The following is a 20,775-nucleotide window of genomic DNA, read 5'->3' as shown; positions in this document are numbered from 1 at the left end:
ATAGGGAAAGTGTAGAAAAGAGGAGGTTTAGCTGGAGGGACCTGTGGTGCATAGCGGCGGGTCATGGAAGTTTCCTTATAAGGGCAATTTATGATGTTCTGCCATCACCGCAGAACCTCAACCAATGGGTAGGTGGGGACCCGGCGTGTTCCCTGTGTTCAGAGGTGGCAACGATGAGGCATATTTTGTCAGGATGGAAGACTAGTCTTGCTCATGGTCGGGACACTTGGTGGCATAACCAGGTCTTGAAGTGCACAGCTGCAGCAATTGAGAGGAGGAGAGCACAAGTGAATTCAGTAGGCATCGGAACTGGGAATGTAGCTCTTCATTTTGTCCGTGGGGGGTGGAAAGGTGGTGGAGGAAGGTTTTCAGACAGATAAGAGTTAGGCCAGTTCAGGGGAACCAATGATTGGGAGATGTGGGTAGATTTGGGAGGAAAGCTTGTCGTTCTGCAGGAAATAATTACTACTAGTTTGAAGCCTGATATAGTGTCATGGTCAGTTAGTCAGCGGATAGTGCATTTTATAGAACTGACGGTGCCTTGGGAGAACTTAGTGGATGAGGCTTACGAAAGGAAAAAGCTTAAATATGTAGATTTGGCAACAGAAGTTGAGCAGCGAGGGTGGAGAGAAAGAGTACATCTGGCAGAAGTGGGTTGTAGAGGTTTCATAGTGCGATCGGCCACATCGCTATTAGGAGAGCTAGGAATTTGCGGACAGAGTTTGCGTCAGGCCGTAAAGGGAAGGAAGAGGTGCTTGTTAGAGGGAGTGCAGGGAAATCGCATTGACCAGTACTTCTTGAGAAGTCAGTCGAGTGAAGTCCAGCGACGGATAGAAAACCACAGTTCGCAGGATATCGTCACCCCTGTCACTGATGAAGAGGGGACAAGCACTGGAGGGGGATGTAGGTGGTGGTAAGGTTATTCTGCCAGCCAAGGAGAAGAAAGGTAGGCTGAAACCTAGAGTTAAAAGGCCTAGGGCAAGTGAAAGGAAGGAATGGGAAACAGTTAATATAGATTAAAGATGTTAGTGAGTCTGAAAGGGGCAGTGGAAAAGAAGTTAGATAAGATGGGAGAGAGTATTCATCAATATGGTGCGGACAGGTTTGGAGGTATTGAGAAAAAGAAGGTGCAGGTTCTACAGGTGGTTAGATCTAGACGAGATCTATCAACAACAATCCTCTACTGGAGCACAACACTTCCTAACACCCCGACTCTTGCAAAGATGCAAACTCCTTTTCTCAATACTTCCAGCTCCACCGCATCTTCTACCAAGATGAGGCTTTCCATTCTTAGGACATAAGCGATACCTGCTTTCTTTAGAAAACATGGTTTCCCCCTTGCTGTTGTGGATGCATCCCTCACAGTCTTTCATCAGTGTCCCATAATTCTACTCTCACCCACCTTCTCCCAAGACAGAATATGGGTAGAGTTCTCCTGGTCCTTTCCTTTCAGCCCACCAGCCTCCGCATCCAACACATCATTCTAAAACATTTCTGTCACCCCCAATGTGATCCCACCATTGGTCACTTCTTCTCATTTCCACTCCTTTTCGCCTTCTGCACAGACGACTCTGTGCCAGAGGCCACATACAAACTCGAGGAATAGTACCTCATATTCCACTTGTGTATCCTACAACTCAATGGTATGAACATTGAATGTATCCATTTTTTGATCATCTCTAACAACCCATCACCCTCTCCCTTTCCTTCATCACCATCGCCCCTTTTTCTCCCCAGCCCTTCCTCTATGCCCCACCTGGACTTGCCCCTATTTCTCCCCTCCCCCCCTCTTCCATTTTCCCTCTAGCTTCACAATTCACAACCTTGTCTCTCACGCCTGTTTTTTCATCTCTGGCCTTAGGACACTGCTGTTGTAATCTACTGATGAGTCAAACAGAAACCAAAGCGACCTTTCTGGGAATCAGTAACATACAGTTTTAGTTTAATTTACAGGAAACAAAAAAACTTAACAATCACATGAACAGTTTTATTGAAAGCAGAAAATGTGACATTCAGGCAAAAACTCACAGCACAGAGGCCACGTTTCATAACATCCTTCCACAACTGGACTCGCACCTATTTCTCTCCTCCCCTCCCCCTCCTCCTCCAGTCCTTTCTCTGGTGTCACAATTGGCAACCTTTTCTCTCAACGCCACCTGAGGCAATGAGATGTATTGGGCAGAAGCTCAGGTTAAGCAGGGACAATGGATGTATAGGGAAAGTGTAGAAAAGAGGAGGTTTAGCTGGAGGGACCTGTGGTGCATAGCGGCGGGTCATGGAAGTTTCCTTATAAGGGCAATATATGATGTTCTGCCATCACCGCAGAACCTCAACCAATGGGTAGGTGGGGACCCGGCGTGTTCCCTGTGTTCAGAGGTGGCAACGATGAGGCATATTTTGTCAGGATGGAAGACTAGTCTTGCTCATGGTCGGGACACTTGGTGGCATAACCAGGTCTTGAAGTGCACAGCTGCAGCAATTGAGAGGAGGAGAGCACAAGTGAATTCAGTAGGCATCGGAACTGGGAATGTAGCTCTTCATTTTGTCCGTGGGGGGTGGAAAGGTGGTGGAGGAAGGTTTTCAGACAGATAAGAGTTAGGCCAGTTCAGGGGAACCAATGATTGGGAGATGTGGGTAGATTTGGGAGGAAAGCTTGTCGTTCTGCAGGAAATAATTACTACTAGTTTGAGGCCTGATATAGTGTCATGGTCAGTTAGTCAGCGGATAGTGCATTTTATAGAACTGACGGTGCCTTGGGAGAACTTAGTGGATGAGGCTTACGAAAGGAAAAAGCTTAGATATGTAGATTTGGCAACAGAAGTTGAGCAGCGAGGGTGGAGAGAAAGAGTACATCTGGCAGAAGTGGGTTGTAGAGGTTTCATAGTGCGATCGGCCACATCGCTATTAGGAGAGCTAGGAATTTGCGGACAGAGTTTGCGTCAGGCCGTAAAGGGAAGGAAGAGGTGCTTGTTAGAGGGAGTGGAGGGAAATCGCATTGACCAGTACTTCTTGAGAAGTCAGTCGAGTGAAGTCCAGCGACGGGTAGAAAACCACAGTTCGCAGGATAACGTCACCCCTGTCACTGATGAAGAGGGGACAAGCACTGGAGGGGGATGTAGGTGGTGGTAAGGTTATTCTGCCAGCCAAGGAGAAGAAAGGTAGGCTGAAACCTAGAGTTAAAAGGCCTAGGGCAAGTGAAAGGAAGGAATGGGAAACAGTTAATATAGATTAAAGATGTTAGTGAGTCTGAAAGGGGCAGTGGAAAAGAAGTTAGATAAGATGGGAGAGGGTATTCATCAATATGGTGCGGACAGGTTTGGAGTTATTGAGAAAAAGAAGGTGCAGGTTCTACAGGTGGTTAGATCTAGACGAGATCTATCAACAACAATCCTCTACTGGAGCACAACACTTCCTAACACCCCGACTCTTGCAAAGATGCAAACTCCTTTTCTCAATACTTCCAGCTCCACCGCATCTTCTACCAAGATGAGGCTTTCCATTCTTAGGACATAAGCGATACCTGCTTTCTTTAGAAAACATGGTTTCCCCCTTGCTGTTGTGGATGCATCCCTCACAGTCTTTCATCAGTGTCCCATAATTCTACTCTCACTCACCTTCTCCCAAGACAGAATATGGGTAGAGTTCTCCTGGTCCTTTCCTTTCAGCCCACCAGCCTCCGCATCCAACACATCATTCTAAAACATTTCTGTCACCCCCAATGTGATCCCACCATTGGTCACTTCTTCTCATTTCCACTCCTTTTCGCCTTCTGCACAGACGACTCTGTGCCAGAGGCCACATACAAACTCGAGGAATAGTACCTCATATTCCACTTGTGTATCCTACAACTCAATGGTATGAACATTGAATGTATCCATTTTTTGATCATCTCTAACAACCCATCACCCTCTCCCTTTCCTTCATCACCATCGCCCCTTTTTCTCCCCAGCCCTTCCTCTATGCCCCACCTGGACTTGCCCCTATTTCTCCCCTCCCCCCCTCTTCCATTTTCCCTCTAGCTTCACAATTCACAACCTTGTCTCTCACGCCTGTTTTTTCATCTCTGGCCTTAGGACACTGCTGTTGTAATCTACTGATGAGTCAAACAGAAACCAAAGCGACCTTTCTGGGAATCAGTAACATACAGTTTTAGTTTAATTTACAGGAAACAAAAAAACTTAACAATCACATGAACAGTTTTATTGAAAGCAGAAAATGTGACATTCAGGCAAAAACTCACAGCACAGAGGCCACGTTTCATAGTGATCAGCCATGATCGCATTGAATGGCGGTGCTGGCTCGAAGGGCTGAATGGCCTACTCCTGCACCTATTGTCTATTGTCTATTGTCTATTGTCTATAACATCCTTCCACAACTGGACTCGCACCTATTTCTCTCCTCCCCTCCCCCTCCTCCTCCAGTCCTTTCTCTGGTGTCACAATTGGCAACCTTTTCTCTCAACGCCACCTGTTTTTTTCCATCTCTGACCTTAAACCACCTCTGTAATCTACAGACGAGTCAAACAGAAACTAAAGCAGCCTTTCTGGGAATCAATAACACTATGGCGAGTCTGGAGGCTCGTTCTTTGTTGAAGAAGTTTATTGCGACAGCAATATTCGATCACAAAGTTTACTTAACGAGATTACAGACAACCATTAAAACTAACTGTTCTCTTCGAAGACGTCTCTCAACTGTCTCTTTTGGGCGCCAAAACCGCACGTGACGACGCTGTCCAATCAGCGGTCTCACTCCCTCGACCAATCCTTACGGTCGCACCCACACGTGACCTTGCTGGCCAATCTGAGGGTTCGACACCTAGGACCACTCTCTATGGTCGCCGCAACACCACGGTTTGATTTTTATTTATAGGAAATGAACACCTGCCTTTGAACGACCACAGGTCTCAATCACATGAAAAGTTTTATCAAAAGCAGCACAAATGCCAATAGTGCAGAAGGTCACAACACAGAGGCCATGTGTTTGAATACATCCATCTTCGTTTTCAAAGATGTTCAGAGTTCGGTGGTAGCTTTCCAGGCATCATGATTCGCAACTTACACACATCTCAATCACACGAACAGTTGCATTGAAAGCAGAAAATGTGCCATTTACACAGAAACTCCCAGCACAGAGGCTATCGACGAGAACATGATGCAGTAGATGAGGTTCGAGAAGGTGCATGTGAACTCTGTCTCACTTCTGCCTCACCTCTGCCTCAGACTGCTGGGGTCCCTGGATGGCCAGGGAGGTGGTAGAGAGACAGGTCATACATGTCCTGCTGTGGAGAGGAAAGTACTTTAGGTGGGAGTAGTTTGTGTGGGTAAGGATGAGTGAATCAAGGAGTTGCGGGTGGAATGGTCTGTGCAGAAGGTGGAAAGGGGTGGAGATGGGAAGAAGTGACCAATGACGGGATTACATTGGAGGTGACAGAACTGTTGGAGAATGATGTGTTGGATGAGGAGGCTAACGGGGTGAAAGGCAAAGACCAGGGGAACTCTATCCATATTCTGTCTTGGGGGAAGGAGAGTGAGAATAGAATGACGGGTCACAGAGGGGACATGGGTAAGGGATCCATCGATGATAGCAAGGTGAAACCATGTTTACCAAGAAAGAGTACATCTTGTGTGTCCCATGAATGGAAATTGCCATCTTGGGAGCAGACGTGGCAGAGACGGAGGTGATGAGTAGGAGACAGCACCTTTGCAAGTGGCAGGGTAGGAGGAAGTGTAGTCCTCCAGCGAAGGATTGGTGCTGTTTGCCCTGCACTCAGCAACATTTTTATTAAACTCGCCGACAAAGGTGTTGCCATTGTCGCCTGGCAGGCTGACACCTACCATGCCGAGACCAGGTGCTAGTACTCGGATATCTCCTCATGCCTATGCCTTGACCATGACTACACAGACGAACAGCAGGCCATCATCTCCCAGGCTACTTCTGATCTCATCACTTCTTGTCTTAGTGCATTCAACTCTTGTGTGAAGATGTGACAACTGTAAGCTGTGAATAAAGAAACCTTGACACCGACCATTAAACTCCGAACATCCGTGAATAAAAGAAGTTCTCAGCCGTAGCCTCTGTGCTGTGAGCTTCTGTATGAATGGCACATTGTCTGCTTTCAATGAAACTGTCCATGGAATTGAGACGAGTGATCATTCGAAAGCAGCTTTTCATTTCCTATAAATAAAACTAAAACTGATTCCCAGAAAGGCCGCTTTGGTTTCTGCTTGACTGGTCTGTAGATTGCACAGCAGTGCAAAATTACGTGTGATATTAAGGTTAATAAAAGGTAAATAAGAAGTTGTTCAGCTTAATGTGTCATCTGAAGAATCAGCCCTTTCTCATAACTGCTCCACGCATAGCTCGGCATTCCCTCGGTAGTGTCACACTTACAGAGCATCGCTCCTTCAGAACTGCCCTTCTCACAGCATGGCATTTCTCCAGTACTGCCCCAGGCACAGTGTAGTGCTCCCTCAGTATGGGCCCTCATTTGGTCAGATGTGTTTTTTAATTTCATAACTTTTTTCCCTACTGTTTGAATTCTTTCCTGACTTTAAAGCTGGTTTTGTTCTGTGATTTGTTTTACAATGCCAGTCTATAAACTATGATATAATCATGAAAGTTTAGTCCAAAATAAGAGATTTATGAGAAGGCTTTGGGGAGGTCAATATTTGTATATAACATAACAGAATTGCCAAACGATTGTTTGTGCCAAAATGTCATGCAGTAAGAATCCCTGTTCTGTTTATACTAATTTATAACTCTGTCGCCTAAAATGTCATAAAATACTTTTGGATTGTTTACTTTTTACTTCCCCTCGTCCATGTATACCTTAGCAAACTTGCTTGATACAAACACGCCAGACATTGTGATGACTACCATTTAGTTGCTATGCTGAGCTTGTTTAATACACATTGTGCCGCCATTTTGTTGTACCGTAATGTACCGTACTTTAAAATTAATTGCTGTCATAGATATTTTGAAATCTGCCTTGGAGACCACCATGGTTTCAGTGAATCTGGAAATGAATGGATTCATCTGGAAACATGGATCTCGTTATAAACTGTTAAAGTGAGCTTATCCTAAATATTTAGAGATGATATGCAGAATATTTTGTTTTAATGTTCTAAGCCATATTTGGGTTGGCTTGTTCTTTGCAACCTGTTTAAATAACAACTCACCAGAACATGGGTTGAGAAAAGCTTTCTTTGACAGAACATGCATCACTAGGACTTGTTTTAATAATAACAATAATAAGTACTTTATTCATCCCACAGTGGGGGTGGGGGGAGGAGGGGGAGAGTGGGAGTGGTGGGAGGAGGGCGAGAGTGGGAGTGGTGGGAGGAGGGGGAGAGTGGGGGTGGGGGGAGGAAGGGGAGAGTGGGGGTGGGGGAGGCGGAGGAGGGGGTCGGGGAGAGTGGAGGTGGGGGAGGGGTTGGGGAGAGTGGGGGAGGGGGTGGGGGAGGGGGTGGGGGAGGGGGTGGGGGAGGGGGTGGGGGAAGAGGGGGTGGGGGAAGGGAGCAGTGGGTTGAACAGTGGGGGGAACGGGGACAGTGGGGGGCAGGAGAGAGTGGGGGTGGGGTGGAGGGGGGAGTGGGGGTGGGGGAGGGGAGGGAGGTGGGGGTCAGGAGAGGGGGAGGGAGGGAATGGTGTGGGGAGGGGGGGAATGAGGTGGGGAGGGGGGAATGGGGGTGGAGGCAGGGCTGGGGAGTGTGGGTAGGAGCAGGGGAGGGATGTGGGGTAGGGGGGATGGAGTGGGTCAGAGGGGGAGGAGGGGGGGATAAGGGGGATTGAGTGAGGGGGTTGAGGGTGCTACACCAATACAGGAGAGGCTTTGAGTCCAGGGCTCACTCAGTGACGACACCCTCACCCCTTCCCTGCTCTCCCTCTACGAGGAATGGGCCCAACGGGTCCACTTGGTCTAGTTTATAATAGAATCTAAGGACATTAAGTAGGATTCAACCATGAATTTCTTTCGAGCATCAAGTATTCCTTCATCCTCTGCAATTTCATCATGGAATCTTTTTCTTTTACGTTCCCTGTGCTGCTTGTATTCCGTATTAATATCACATTTTAGAGCCAATTCAGTTGCTTCATTTTCAATCTGTTTGAATTGAGATTCATATTCATTTCGCATATTTTTCATGTCTTTTTCAAAAAGCTGAATCAAATGAGAAGCTGTTACCAGATCTAGACTACTTTTCTGTAAATATGTGGATAAATTGAAAGCCTTGTGTAGCACTTTACTCCAGAATATAAAAACAACTAAGAATTCATAAGTGCTGAATGTTTCCAGTATACCCTTTGCCCCAGTGAGCTGCTTAGGAGTACAGTTTTCTATCTCACCATCCAGAATTCTTTGTAGAGCAACTACTAGTGCTGATAAATTCTGCAAGACTGCCTCTACTGCTGACTTTCTGGACGCCCATCTGGTATCACAAAGTTTCTTTAGAGTCAGTGCGAAAGATTTGATCTGACTGCGTTGTTCTTCTTTTAGCAACTTAAACTTGCCTTTGCAATATATAATTGACAGTAGCCTACTACTAGACAATCGTAATTTCTATGCAGGTGTTTTATGAGGTGGCTGTGTTGTACCAGAAGTTCATGAAGCAATTATATGTTTGTCTATGCCACCACAGACAATAACAGTGTGTGACTAGAATATATTATAGTAATTAGATTTGGGGCAATGATCCTTGGTTCAACCTTGACTTTCAGTTATCAACAAATGAGTTGCGTAAATGCATGCTCATTTCTCTTACATTAGGCAAAATATTTCATTAGCTATAATATACGTAATTGTATTCTACATTCATTAATTTCATGTTTCAGTAATAGTGTCATTATGTATGAAACTTACAATTACTGGTGTAGTTGTGACTTGTGACGTGAGAAAGATGAAACTCCATGGGATCGTCCAGCGTCAGAGAGGAGGTTATGATGTCACGGTTTGTTTTGGTTCGCCAGATGCCAGCGGCCACCAACACATCACAGGAGATTGAGTAAACAGTTCAAAACACCGGGAGGTTGGTCAAATAAAGTAATGACTCCAGAAAGTTCTTCCAAGGCCATGCGATAAAAAAACAATAAAAAATAATGAGATTCGACTTTTATCGCACAAGTGAACTAAAGAGTCAAAAAATTGTTGAAAAGGCGGCACTTTTCAAAAATGTGCTCAAGGGGCCCTCACCCTTGTGCTGTCCCTGCAGACACTGGGGGCTCCATTGACCAAGCACCAAGTCAGATCATCTCTACACATTGCCCGAGCCACAACTGAATCATGGCCACCCATCTCCCCCCCACTCCCTCCATCATTTCGCCGCTGATCTCGGTCTGTAACCTTTAACCCCCCCCAGTCCAGCAGAAACCCTTAACTCGCAATGGTTGGCACGGACATGGTGGGCCGAAGGGTCTGCTTAGATTAGTTCAATCTACTTGCACCATTTTCTTTTTCATTGTAACTTGTACCGGCATGTAATGGACATGCTTACAGGACCCTATATGAATTAACATATGATTGACATTGTTATTTATTTTGTTTTATATTTTACTGGTCAAAACCATGTGAATTTATGCAATTTTGGGCTGTTGGAGTAGCACGTATCACCTGAATAAGTGGATGCAGAATGTGTATGACAGCCACGACTGTCAATTTGCAACAGGAAAATGTTTATGTCGAACCAACTTTATACAATCACAAGATTATACCAGAAAATTAGAATGTCAAATACTGATTAAAATTATCCAATGTTATGGGAATCAGAAGAGACATGATTAGTCAGGAGACTTGTGACTACGTTTTGTACTACACAACTTTACTTACACATGTACATGCACAACTCATTCAAAAGTCTATTGATAGTTATAGAAATCACACATTTCATTTCATTCTCCACCCCCCCCCCCCCCCCCCCCCAACTCCAAAATAAAAAACAATAATGTTTTTATTAGTACAAGTGACCTATGACCTGGACAAGCACAGTCATGATACCGGACTCGCTTATTCCCCGTTTTCTCTCTCCCTCCTTTCTTAAAAAGCGGGGTTACATTGGCTACCCTCCAGTCCACGGGAACCGACCCAGAGTCGAGAGAACATTGGAAAATGATCACCAATGCATCCACGGTATTTATTCACAAAATGCTGGAGTAACTCAGCAGGTCAGGCAGCATCTCAGGAGAGAAGGAATGGGTGACCAATGCATCCAAGATTGCCAGGGCTACCTCCTTGAGTACTCTGGGATGCAGACCATCAGACCCTGGGGATTTATCTGCCTTCAGTCCCAACAGTTTACCTAACACCATTTACTGTCTAATGACTAATGTTCCAGAGCCCGAGTCTTTAACAATACCTGTTTATATATAACAAACATTTTATTCTTCGTGAGAAGCTGCTAAATGTATTTGATTAATATAAATCAGATCTATAAATAATCGGCCCGGAGGTTTAAATGCACACATTCCCCACCCTGGTAATCCGGTTGTACCGTTTCCTGTTTTTACGGTTTCGAGAGGTTGCTGTGGGAAGACAGATAAGGGAGAAACTCGAAAGCTGTCGAGCAAGTACTTGTTTTGCTGGAAAGGCATCTGGGCAGCTGGGCAGATCTGAACACATGACAGGAAGAGCCAATCCAACCCCGATAGCAGCAGCAGCAGCAGCAGCAGTGGGCGAGGCACATAGCAAGGAGCTTTGTGGAAAGGCACGCATTCATTCACACGGCCGACTGTGGGGTCTGTGAGTCCCTTCCTCTCCAAGCCTGTCGGATCTGAACTGCAACATCAAACCACTCGCAGCGCCCGAGGTACATTATTACTGAAACATAGTGTTCCTGCTCCTCCGATTCTCATTTCCAGCCTTCCTGTCCCGGTTAGAGTGAGCACACCCCAGGATGTAAAGGCAATGTCTCACACTGTCAGTGGGAGAGGCTGTGCGGCGCTTACTCGGGGCCTCGGTTCATTTTATTGAGGGATGGATGTTGCCTTGTAAAATCAGCTCAGACAATCTTCATCCTTTCAAAGGACACGCAGTGTGTGCTCTCCCTTTGTCTCGTCTCTCGAGGACGATACGGGGAATGAACAGAGCCGGGTAGTGGGGTTGACACCAGTAACAGCTGGAGGCTTTCAGAGGGTAGGCTCTGTCTGGGGGAGCCAGACATGAGGTTTAATGTCTTCACATTTCCTAGCAGATGGGGGAGAGAGGCTCGGGGGGGGGGGGGGGAGGATGGGGTAGGGTGGGGGAAGAATGAGGTGATTGGGTGATTGAGAGAGGAGTGATAGTGAGGGATGAGTGAAGGGTGAGCCAGTGGTGATGAAGGTGGGTGGTGAGGTTGCTGGGTGATGGTTAGCGTGGGGCTGGTGACGAGGGGGTGGAAGGTTGGGTGGTGTGGAAATGGAGGAGTGCTGGTGAGCAAGTTGAGGGATAGGAAGTGAGGGACAGGTGTTGACAGTTAAGGGGTGAAGGATAGGTTGTGACTAGGAGTGGTGGGGCTCATGAGATGGGAGCAGTTGTGAGCAGGTTGGGGTGCTATGGAAGTGGGAGTGAATTGAGCATTACAAAGAGAAGCTCGTTCAGCCCCTCTTGTCAGCAACAGCATTCAGTGAGATTTGTGGGAAAGCATTTATCAGTACCACTTTCCTGCATTAACTCCAGATCGTTTAATATCTAGAAATTCATCAACTCTTAGAGACAGAATCCTCTGAAGCAGACAATTTCAGAGACTCGCCAACTATTGGGGGTAAAGCTTATTCTTGCCATTGCTCTGGATGACCCTCCCACCCCCACTAATCCTAGACACCTCGGTCAGGTGAAACATTAACTTTAAAATTACCTCTCATTGCTCTAAAATCGTCGTCCCGGTGGCTATCCCTCGAGGTCGAGGATGATGGTCTACGTTCCACTGTCGGAATGAAGACGCCTGTGCATGTGTTTGTTTAACGTGTACTTGATCTTGCACTCCAAGAAGCACACGGTCCTTCACAAATTAATCAACTAATTCCAATGGCAAGGGAACCAAGACGATTGGAGCTGGTAGATTTGTTGCTGCCTTCATCCGCCTTCACAGCCGTTGAGTTCAAGATAACTTTGTCTGCCTGGTCCGCCGTTGAGGTCTTGTATGTTGGATCGTTCTTAGTCTGGACCCTCATCCTCGACCTTACCGCCATGGGTGGCCCTATCAGACGCTAGTGCTTCCGACGGCATCGCTCTCGGAATCATGGGGGCACGCAAGCCTCTTCACCACAACAAGGTGAACGATCCGAAGAGGGCTCTAAAATAAAGAGGAAGTGTAGGACCAGTCTGCTTAATCTCTCTTCGTATGACAATTTGGTGAAGCTATACAGTTCCCTCTCTGTAAAAAGTACATTCTTCCTTTGGTTGGAGACTGGGTCTGTGCACAATAATGCAATGGCCTCCCATCAGGGTCCAATGTAATTAGACACACTATTTCTTCTGAAGAAGGGCCCGAGCAGAAAGGTTGCCTGTCCATTCCCATCACAGATGCTGCCTCACCCACTATTGCATCAGTGCTTTTGTGTTTTGCTCAAGCTTCAAGCTTCCTGTACTGAAATCTTGTTGCAATAAAAGCTGACGTATTGTTGGTCTTCCTGATGCTTTGCCGTACATAAATGTTAACGTTCAAGTGGGTCCAAGAAAACCAAGTCCTTCACAACACTGACACCTTTCTGTTTAAATGGAGAGAACGCAAGAGAATGGGGTTGAGAGGGAAAGATAGATCAGCCATGATTGAATGGCAGAGGAGACTTGATGGGCCAAAAGGCCTAATTCTGCACCTATAACATACGAGCTCCAGCTTTCTAGTTTTTTCGCTACATATTAAGGAGGAAGCAAATACATTTCTGAAAGATCAGAGAATAGTGCACAATGAGAAACTGCACAGAAGAGGAGTTGAGGCCTGATGCAGAGGAGCAATGATCATATGAATGGCAGGACAGGCTAGAGGGGCTGAATGGCCTACTTTGCCCCTATTTTCTCATGCTTTTTTCTGTGGGTGATGTTATATCCATATCCTTGCCTGTTTAGTTAACCTGTAAACATCTCCCTGAAGTCCCTCTGCATCCTCCTCATGGCTCACAGCGCCGCCCCGCTTTGTATCATTAATAAAACAGGATATATGACATAATGCTCTCGTGTCACTGATGCAGATTGTGAACACCTGGGGCCCCAGCACTGATCTTTGCAACACCCACTAGTCACAGCTTCCCAACCCTTTTATTCCTGCATTGTTGACTATTAGTTAATCAATTATCATTCCACATGTACCTACTTGCAATACCATGTGCTCAAATGTTCCTTAATAATCTATGGTGAAGCACCTTGCTGATGGCTTCTGTAAGTCTGAATACACTTGTTTGTCTTGAAGATCGACACAAAATGCTGGAGTAACTCAGTGGGTCAGGCAGCATCTCTGGAGAAAAGGAATAGGTGACGTTTTGGGTCACGGCCCTTCTTCAGACCTGTTTGTCCTTCTCTATTCCGCTTAGCGAAATAGACTCAACAAACTACCTGGCTTGTCACAAACCTGACATTTCATAAATCCAGGTGTGCTCTGTCAAAACTTACTATTAAGTTCTAAGTGTTTTGTAACGGCTGGCAGACCTCCCAACCCTTCCGAATTTGGCGTAAAATTTCCACTTTCTTATCTCATTTCCGCCATTCCGATTTCGCCTCACATTTTTCCACAAAACACATGCTGTGCTGCTTGCCCTGCCCCTCACCTCGCCCCACCGCTCGCCTGGCATCGCCCCGCCTTGCGCCTGGCCTCGATTGTTTAGAATTTGGGCAAGTTTTATCATTTGAATTTACAAATTGCAAAATGGGGTAGAATATAAATTAGCTTAAAGTAATTACCACAACAAGGAAAGATTTACCCGACTGAAACCTAGATGGGCTGCCTTGTCTCATGAGGAAAAATTAGACAAGTTGGGCTTGTATCCACAGGAGTTCAGAAGAGTGTGGTGGTGATGTAAATTGTAAGATGCTCAGGAGTGTAGGCAAGGTGAATGTGGAGAGGACATTTCCTTTTGTGGGACAATATGGGACTAGGGGCCCGCTATTTATTTGATTTTATTGATGTACAGAAGGATCGTGGAGTCCAAGTCCATAGCTCCTTGAAAGTAGCAACACAAGTAGTCAGAATGGTAAAGAAGTGAATGGCATGCATGCTTGCCTTCATTGGTCAGGGTTTTTATGTATAACGATCAGGAAGTCATGTTTGGTAGTGTTATAAAACATTGGTTGGGCCACATTTTGAGTCTTGTGTGCAGTTCCGGTTGAACTTATACAGGAAGGATGTGGAGGCTTTGGATAGAGTACTACAGAGGTTTATTGGGATGCTGTCCAGATTAGAGGGTATTAGCTATAATAAAAGGTTAGACAAACTTGGATTCGTTTTTCTGGAAAGCCGGAGGTTGAGGGGAGATCAGATGGAAGTTTATAAAATGTTGAGAGGCATGGATAAATTGGACAGTCAGAAATTTTCTCCCAAGGAGGAAATGCCAAATACTAGAGGGCATAGCTATAAGGACAGAGGGGGAAAAGAAATGTATAGGACAAACATTTGGCATGGAGCGCTGCAAAGGCATGTAGTGGAAGCAGATACGATAGTGGTGTTTAAAGGGCTTTTAGTTGGGCGCGTGAATTTTAAGGATACAGAGGTTTTACGGAGCATGTGCAGGCTGAAAAGATGAGTTTGACAGCACAGGCATCGTGGGCCGAAGGGTCTGTTCTTTGCTGTATTGTTCGATGTTTCAAAATAGGCAGCCACCCATTAAAGATCCCACACATCTGTGAAAGATGTCCCTCCAGCAGCAGAACCCCGAGTGCCTGATTAAGTTGACGTGAATCATAAACCTTCAGCCTGCTGCTGAATGTGAAACTGACTGAACCATTTCTCACTCGTATCTCTGACTAACCCCAGTGTTCTTGTCTCCGTTGCCAGGTGAATTCGTCAGATACCATGGCAGCTGAAGAGGCTCAGGCCCTGGAGAAAGTCAACAGTGTGATGATGCTGGGCGAAGCGGAGGAAGTCAGGAAGGACCTGGAGTTGATCATGAAGCCCTACGCCAATTGGGAGGAGTTCCTGACTCCCGGGCCCATCTCCATAGCCATACTGGGCGAGCTGCTCTTCATATCAGCAGCAGATGCCTTCCAGGTGAAACTCAATCCGACAGGGAGCCCCGTAAGGTTCCTGCGGCACCCGGGATCTTTCCATGCCTGCCTGATGCAGGTGAGCGACCAGGGCTGGAAGGCCTTCAACAAGGCCCACAAGAACATGGACCAGATACGCCTCTATACCCAGATGGCCCCCAAGCACCTGGCTAGCGCCGTGCAGGTTCTGAGCCGTGAGCCCAAGGTAGTCAAAGCCATGCTGCCCAGCCGGCTGAACAGCCTGAAAAAGGTGGCGGAGCAGTGCCAAGAACTGGCCGAGTCTGTGGAGGGGGAGTTTGCCTTGCTCATTGACTTGGTGCAAGAGCTGCTGGAGGTGTGCGCCAGCTCCCGGACTGAGTACAGCGACCAGGTGGAAGACGTCAAGCGAACACTGAAGGAGTCACAGCTTCAGAAGGCGACAATGGAGCAGGAGAAGAAGAAGGTGGAGGCTCAGGTCACCGAGACCTACGCCAGGATGGAGGAGGTGCGCGTCTCCTACCAGAAGGCGGTTAAGATGATCCCCAGCGGAAAGAACTTAGTGGGAGTTTACGTGACGCAGTCTTTGCTGGACCTCACCAACAGCTTGGCCACTGAGTTGGTGGCCATGGGCATGACGGAACCCATCAGCCTGGCCCTCGAGATCACCGATGCAGCCACACAGCACTTCAAGAAGAAGATCGAGAACAAGAAGACGGCGGGCTCTGTGGACCCAAAGGCCAATAGCGCCAAGCCTGTGAGCTCGGCCAATGTCTGCGTGAAAGCCCTGGAGATGGTGGTGGCCAGCACACTGCTCCAGGACCTGGTGTCAGACAGTGGGACCGTCGACCCCAGCCAGCTGGGCACCAGCTCGTCCAACTACAAGTCCATGTTCCTGAGCAGCCTGAAGCAGGTTGAGCAGGAGGAGGATAGTGATGCCAAGAGTACCACCTTGGAGCTGTGCCAGAGTGGCATTGCCGTGTGTGAGCAGCTGGAGGAGATCGGCGAGAAACCCAGCGATGCCCAGATGCAAAACCTTGTCTCTGCCATTAATGAGCAGACCACCAAGTTTCAGGAGTACATGTCAGACATTAGAAAGTCCAGCAACACCCCAGCCATTGCTCTGCAGCCACCAAACCTGACCAGCGTCTCCAAGGAGGAGAAGGTGCAGAAAGGGCTGGCAAAAATGGTCTTGGATCAAGCTTGTTTCAGAGTGGAGCAAGCAAAGTGCCAACTGGACACAAGTCGAGAGAACTACCAGAAAATAACCGAGACCAAGGAGAAGATGACCAAGGACCTCGAAGAGGTCTTGCTGACCATGATGAGATGTCAGGTGAAGGAGATAGACTATGACACTACCCTCAAGCTGCTGGTGACAGGTCTGGGTGCTCTGAGCCAGGTCAAGGAGCAGTGGGCCAAGATGAGCAACTTCTTCCAGATGATGTCCAACCTGATTAAAGTCTCTCTCAATGACACCATCACCCAGTTTACCAGCGACAGTGAAGGCTGTGAACTCATCCCTGGCTATTCCCAGGACTCGTTTATCAAGGATATGATCTACACTGAGGCTTTTCGGGCGTGTAGCGTTGCAAACCTCTGCCACCTGATCTCCAGGACCTACGTGGAGGTTTCCCAGAAGCACCTGAGGGACCAAGTCACCAGTCTGGAAACCTACATCAACCTGAGTCCCTCGGACCCCCTGTTTAATGTAAAGCGCAGCAAGCTCCAAGAAGATTACACAGTCGCTAGGGAGGCCATCAAGGACCTGGTCCTTAAAAACAAGGAGGAGTTTGAGAGACAAATTCAGCAGAGGATTGAACACATTAGCTCAACTCTACAAGATGCCGTGCCACTGGCAGTGAAACAATAGATCGTGATTGTCCAGAGTTGTCCAGCCAATTGTCCAGCAGTCTCCACATAGTCTGAAGACAGGGTGTGGAAGGCACATGTTGAACTTTGCCGTCTGCAAGACCACTTAGCTTTTGCTTGACCCAAGTAGTTCCCTCCACCCTATGGGGTCATCAGTGGAGCTCAGGGATATCACAAGTTCATGAAAGATAGATCAGCTACGATTGAATGGCGGAGTAGACTTGAAGGGCCGAATGGCCTAATTCTGCTCCTATCCTGCCTCCATGGTGCCTTTCATGAGCTTGTGATATCCCCGTGCTCCAAAGAGGACTCCATGCCCTGAGAATGAAAGTTAGTTCTCAGAAATCAGATGGCAATCCCAGCCAAGGCTGGGGGGGTGGGGGGGGGGGGGGGGGTGGGTACACTCCTTGATGCTGCACTGTGGCGTCTTGCGTCTGTATGGGCAGGAGAGAAATTGTGAGTGGGTTAAATTGAACATGCACATTTTCTTCTTTAAAAAAAAAAGTTTTTATCCTTGCTAAAACTGCAAAAGATGCAACCACATCCCTAGGTAATCTGTGGTTCAGGGAATGATCTTCTGAACAGTATAATTGTTGGTCCCTATGAGCTTGCCTTTGATGCCCACTGCTGTATCAGTGAGGTACTTGTGTCCCAGACCAGGCCTTGGCTCTAAAATCCCAAGGACTGAATATCAGGAGATGGCATGGGGAGGGGTTGGTGTGGACTTATCGATGAAGCCCCCAGCAGGTTGGGGCCAGGTAGAGATAGTGATTTTGATGACCCCTCCTCCATGAGCTTTTATAAACCCTTGACAATCTTCAAGAGGGCTGCCTTGCTATTAGTTCAGACCAAAGAGATTGGAAATGGGCTGGCTGGGTCCTGTCGAGCCTCACTAGACTGGTGTGATAATTTTGTGCACCGCAAAGAAGCCCACCTGATGTATTTAGATACTTAACAAGGTCATTGCCACTGGGGATAGATTCAAAGGTTGAAGGCAATGCCAAGGGTGGGCCGGTGAGGGGAGTACCCGACGAGCAACTTAGTAGCCTGGGCAATTCAAGAGTTTGTTTCAGCCAGGTTTGAACAAACTGCTGTGAATAAAAGTGGATAGATTCTGCAAATGATGCTTCTTCCAACCTGAAAATGGACCACTGAATGCATGTCCCTCTGCCTTCAAAGAATGCTTCAATAAATAATCAAAAAGCATCGGAGAGAAAACAATTCCAAAATTATTTTTGTGTTTTTCTACTAATGCTGGGATACAGCGGACCAGGCCTGTCTGCCCACTTACTCTACACTAACAATCAACCTCCCCACTTACTCTACACTAACAATCAACCTCCCCACTTACTCTACACTAACAATCAACCTCCCCACTTACGCTACACTAACAATCAACCTCCCCACTTACTCTACACTAACAATCAACCTCCCACCGTAACACTATCCTATCTGAACACAACCTAATCTCCCCACACGCTCATCAACTCTCCCAGATTCCACTATCCACTTGCACATTCGGGACAATTTCCAGTGGCCAATTCACCAAGCAACCCTGCTTTGGGATATAGAAGAAAACTGGAGCTCTCATTATCATATTCCACTGCGTGGTTCTCCATTTGAAACTTCAACTCTATTTATCTCTCCATTTATCTGCTGGTTTCTGAAAGATTATTTTATTAATATATGACCTGTTTTACAGGGCTAATAAAATATAATGTGTGATATTAAGATTAAATGATGGAAACTCTCAGCAGGTCAGATAGCGTCTGTGGAGATAACAGTTAATGTTTCTGATTGAAGATCTCCCTCACAACAGTGAAAGGGAGATTGTAAGTTAGCGGCAAGTTGGTGAGAGATCACGAGGAATGCGTGGAACAAAAAAAATATTTCCAATAGGGTGAAGCCAGAGTTGCCATTGGGGTGGGTTGTACGTCTAGAGTCAGAAGAGCATTCAGTGCAGCTGCAGGCCCTTCGGCCCGCCATGTCTGCACTGTCCAAATTACACTAGTTCTACACTATTCCCAGCCCAGAGCGCCCTAAGATCAAACACAGGTGATCGGCACAGGTCTCCCAATCTGTGTTTGGTTTTCCCAGTGCAGAGCAGATCAAACAATGAATGCAGCGCAGTAGAATGGAAAATGTATAAGTGAATTTCTACGTCATCTGGAAGGTGACTGTGGTCCTGCATGGTTGAAGGGAAGAGGTGAAACGACGGTTAGAAAGGGAGGGAGAGGTTGGGACAGAATAGTGAACCTTGGTGTCGCAGTGATGGGGCAGGACAGTGGTGGTCAAAACTGAAATGGAATAAGCTGGTCATGAGGCAAGAGTGGTGGGAAAGACTACTAAGGGCAAGATTGTTCTGAGGCAAGTGTCCCGAGGCAAGACTTTCCTGAGGCGAGCCATTGGTGGGGCAAAGTGGTTGCGGGTAAATTAGGTCAACAAGCCAAATGGGTAAGGCAAATGTGGATTAAGACTCATTGGTGGTGGTGGGGGGGGGTGGGGGGGGAGATGGCCAGTGGGCAGGTCATTCATGAGGTAAGTGTCGTGGAGCAATTCATCCATGGGGTAAGATTGTTGACAAGACAGTTGTAAGCTGAGACAGCTATGGAATAAGATGAGCATTGGACAAGCTAGTCGTTGGGCAATTCATTGATGGAACAAGATACCATGTGGGCAAGATCATCGTGGGGCACGACAGCTGTTGGACAAGGCAGTGGTGGTGCAAGCCAGTCATGGAACAAGACGGCCATAATTACAATTTGAGTAAGAAGGTCATGGGGAAAGGAGGTCATGGGGCATAAAGTTCATGGGGTTAGACCATCAGGGAGCAAGACTGTCATGGAGGAAAGCAGTTGGGATAAGATGGTCTTGGGGCAAGTCAGTTGTGGAGTGAGAGGGTTATCAGGCAATGCAGTCACGACGTAAGACAGTATTGAAAGATAAATGAGCGGTGCAATCATCGTTGGGTAAGTCAGCCACGGGGCAAGACTGTCAAGGTGCAATTCAGCCACAGGGTAAGACGGTTATGGGTCAAGACTATCATGGGTAAGACTACCACGGGGCAAGACATACAAGACAGTTGTGAGACATGTTGGTCATTGGGCAAGTTAGTCGTTGGATAACACTGTCATGCAGCTAAACCACTATGGGGACAAGACCACCATGAGTGCAAGGTGATGGTGGGACAAGATTTCCATTGGACAAGGCAGTCAAGGAGAAAGATGGTCGTGGGGCAAACCTGTCACGAAAGAAGGTGGACTGAGCTAAGATGGTCACGGTATAAGGTCTTAGGATAAGAGGGCTTTGGGGCAAGACTGTCATGGGGCAATTTACCCATGGGGCATGACTGGCTTGGGGCAAAAGTGGCATGGGATAAGATGATCATAGGGCAAATCTGCCATGGGTTAAGAATGTCACGAGCAAGATGTAAATGTAAAAAACCTTTATTGTCACTGCACAAAGTACAGCGAAATTAAAGCAGTCCTGATGATGCAATCACACACAGCAGACAGTACAAAGGATAAACCTTTATCCATAACAAGCTAAACCTAATCTACTGAATTAAACAAACTGACCTCGAATACAATATAAACAAAACAATTACAATACGGTCAAGGCAGTGTACAGTGCAATCAAGACAGCAAGTTATTGCACAGCAATGAGAGCTAACATATTGCAAATGCATCACCAGAGGGCAGCAGTTGGAGCAGCTGATGACCAGGGTGGGAAGGATCCCTCAGGATGTTGGCTGCTCTGCTGAGGCAGCG

The 20,775-nt window shown here is 47.0% G+C and overlaps 1 protein-coding gene across 1 annotated transcript; it reads left to right on the top strand.

The window, feature by feature from the left end:
- The first annotated feature begins 10,598 nt into the window (after positions 1-10,598).
- LOC144597005 (uncharacterized) lies at positions 10,599-17,360 on the top strand. Its single transcript, XM_078405908.1, has 2 exons — positions 10,599-10,796; positions 14,952-17,360. The coding sequence occupies exon 2, from the start codon at positions 14,970-14,972 to the stop codon at positions 17,004-17,006; it is 2,037 nt and encodes a 678-aa protein (XP_078262034.1). The 5' UTR covers positions 10,599-10,796; positions 14,952-14,969; the 3' UTR covers positions 17,007-17,360.
- Positions 17,361-20,775: the final 3,415 nt, after the last annotated feature.

This window comes from Rhinoraja longicauda, chromosome 9 (genome assembly GCF_053455715.1).
Source record: "Rhinoraja longicauda isolate Sanriku21f chromosome 9, sRhiLon1.1, whole genome shotgun sequence".
Taxonomy (NCBI): domain Eukaryota; kingdom Metazoa; phylum Chordata; class Chondrichthyes; order Rajiformes; family Arhynchobatidae; genus Rhinoraja; species Rhinoraja longicauda.
Note: the sequence above shows the minus strand (reverse complement) of the source record. Positions and strands in the feature narration are given on the sequence as shown.

Excerpts from the sequence above, each read along its gene's own strand:
- LOC144597005 (XM_078405908.1), top strand. The coding sequence starts at position 14,970 with ATGGCAGCTGAAGAGGCTCAGGCCCTGGAGAAAGTCAACAGTGTGATG.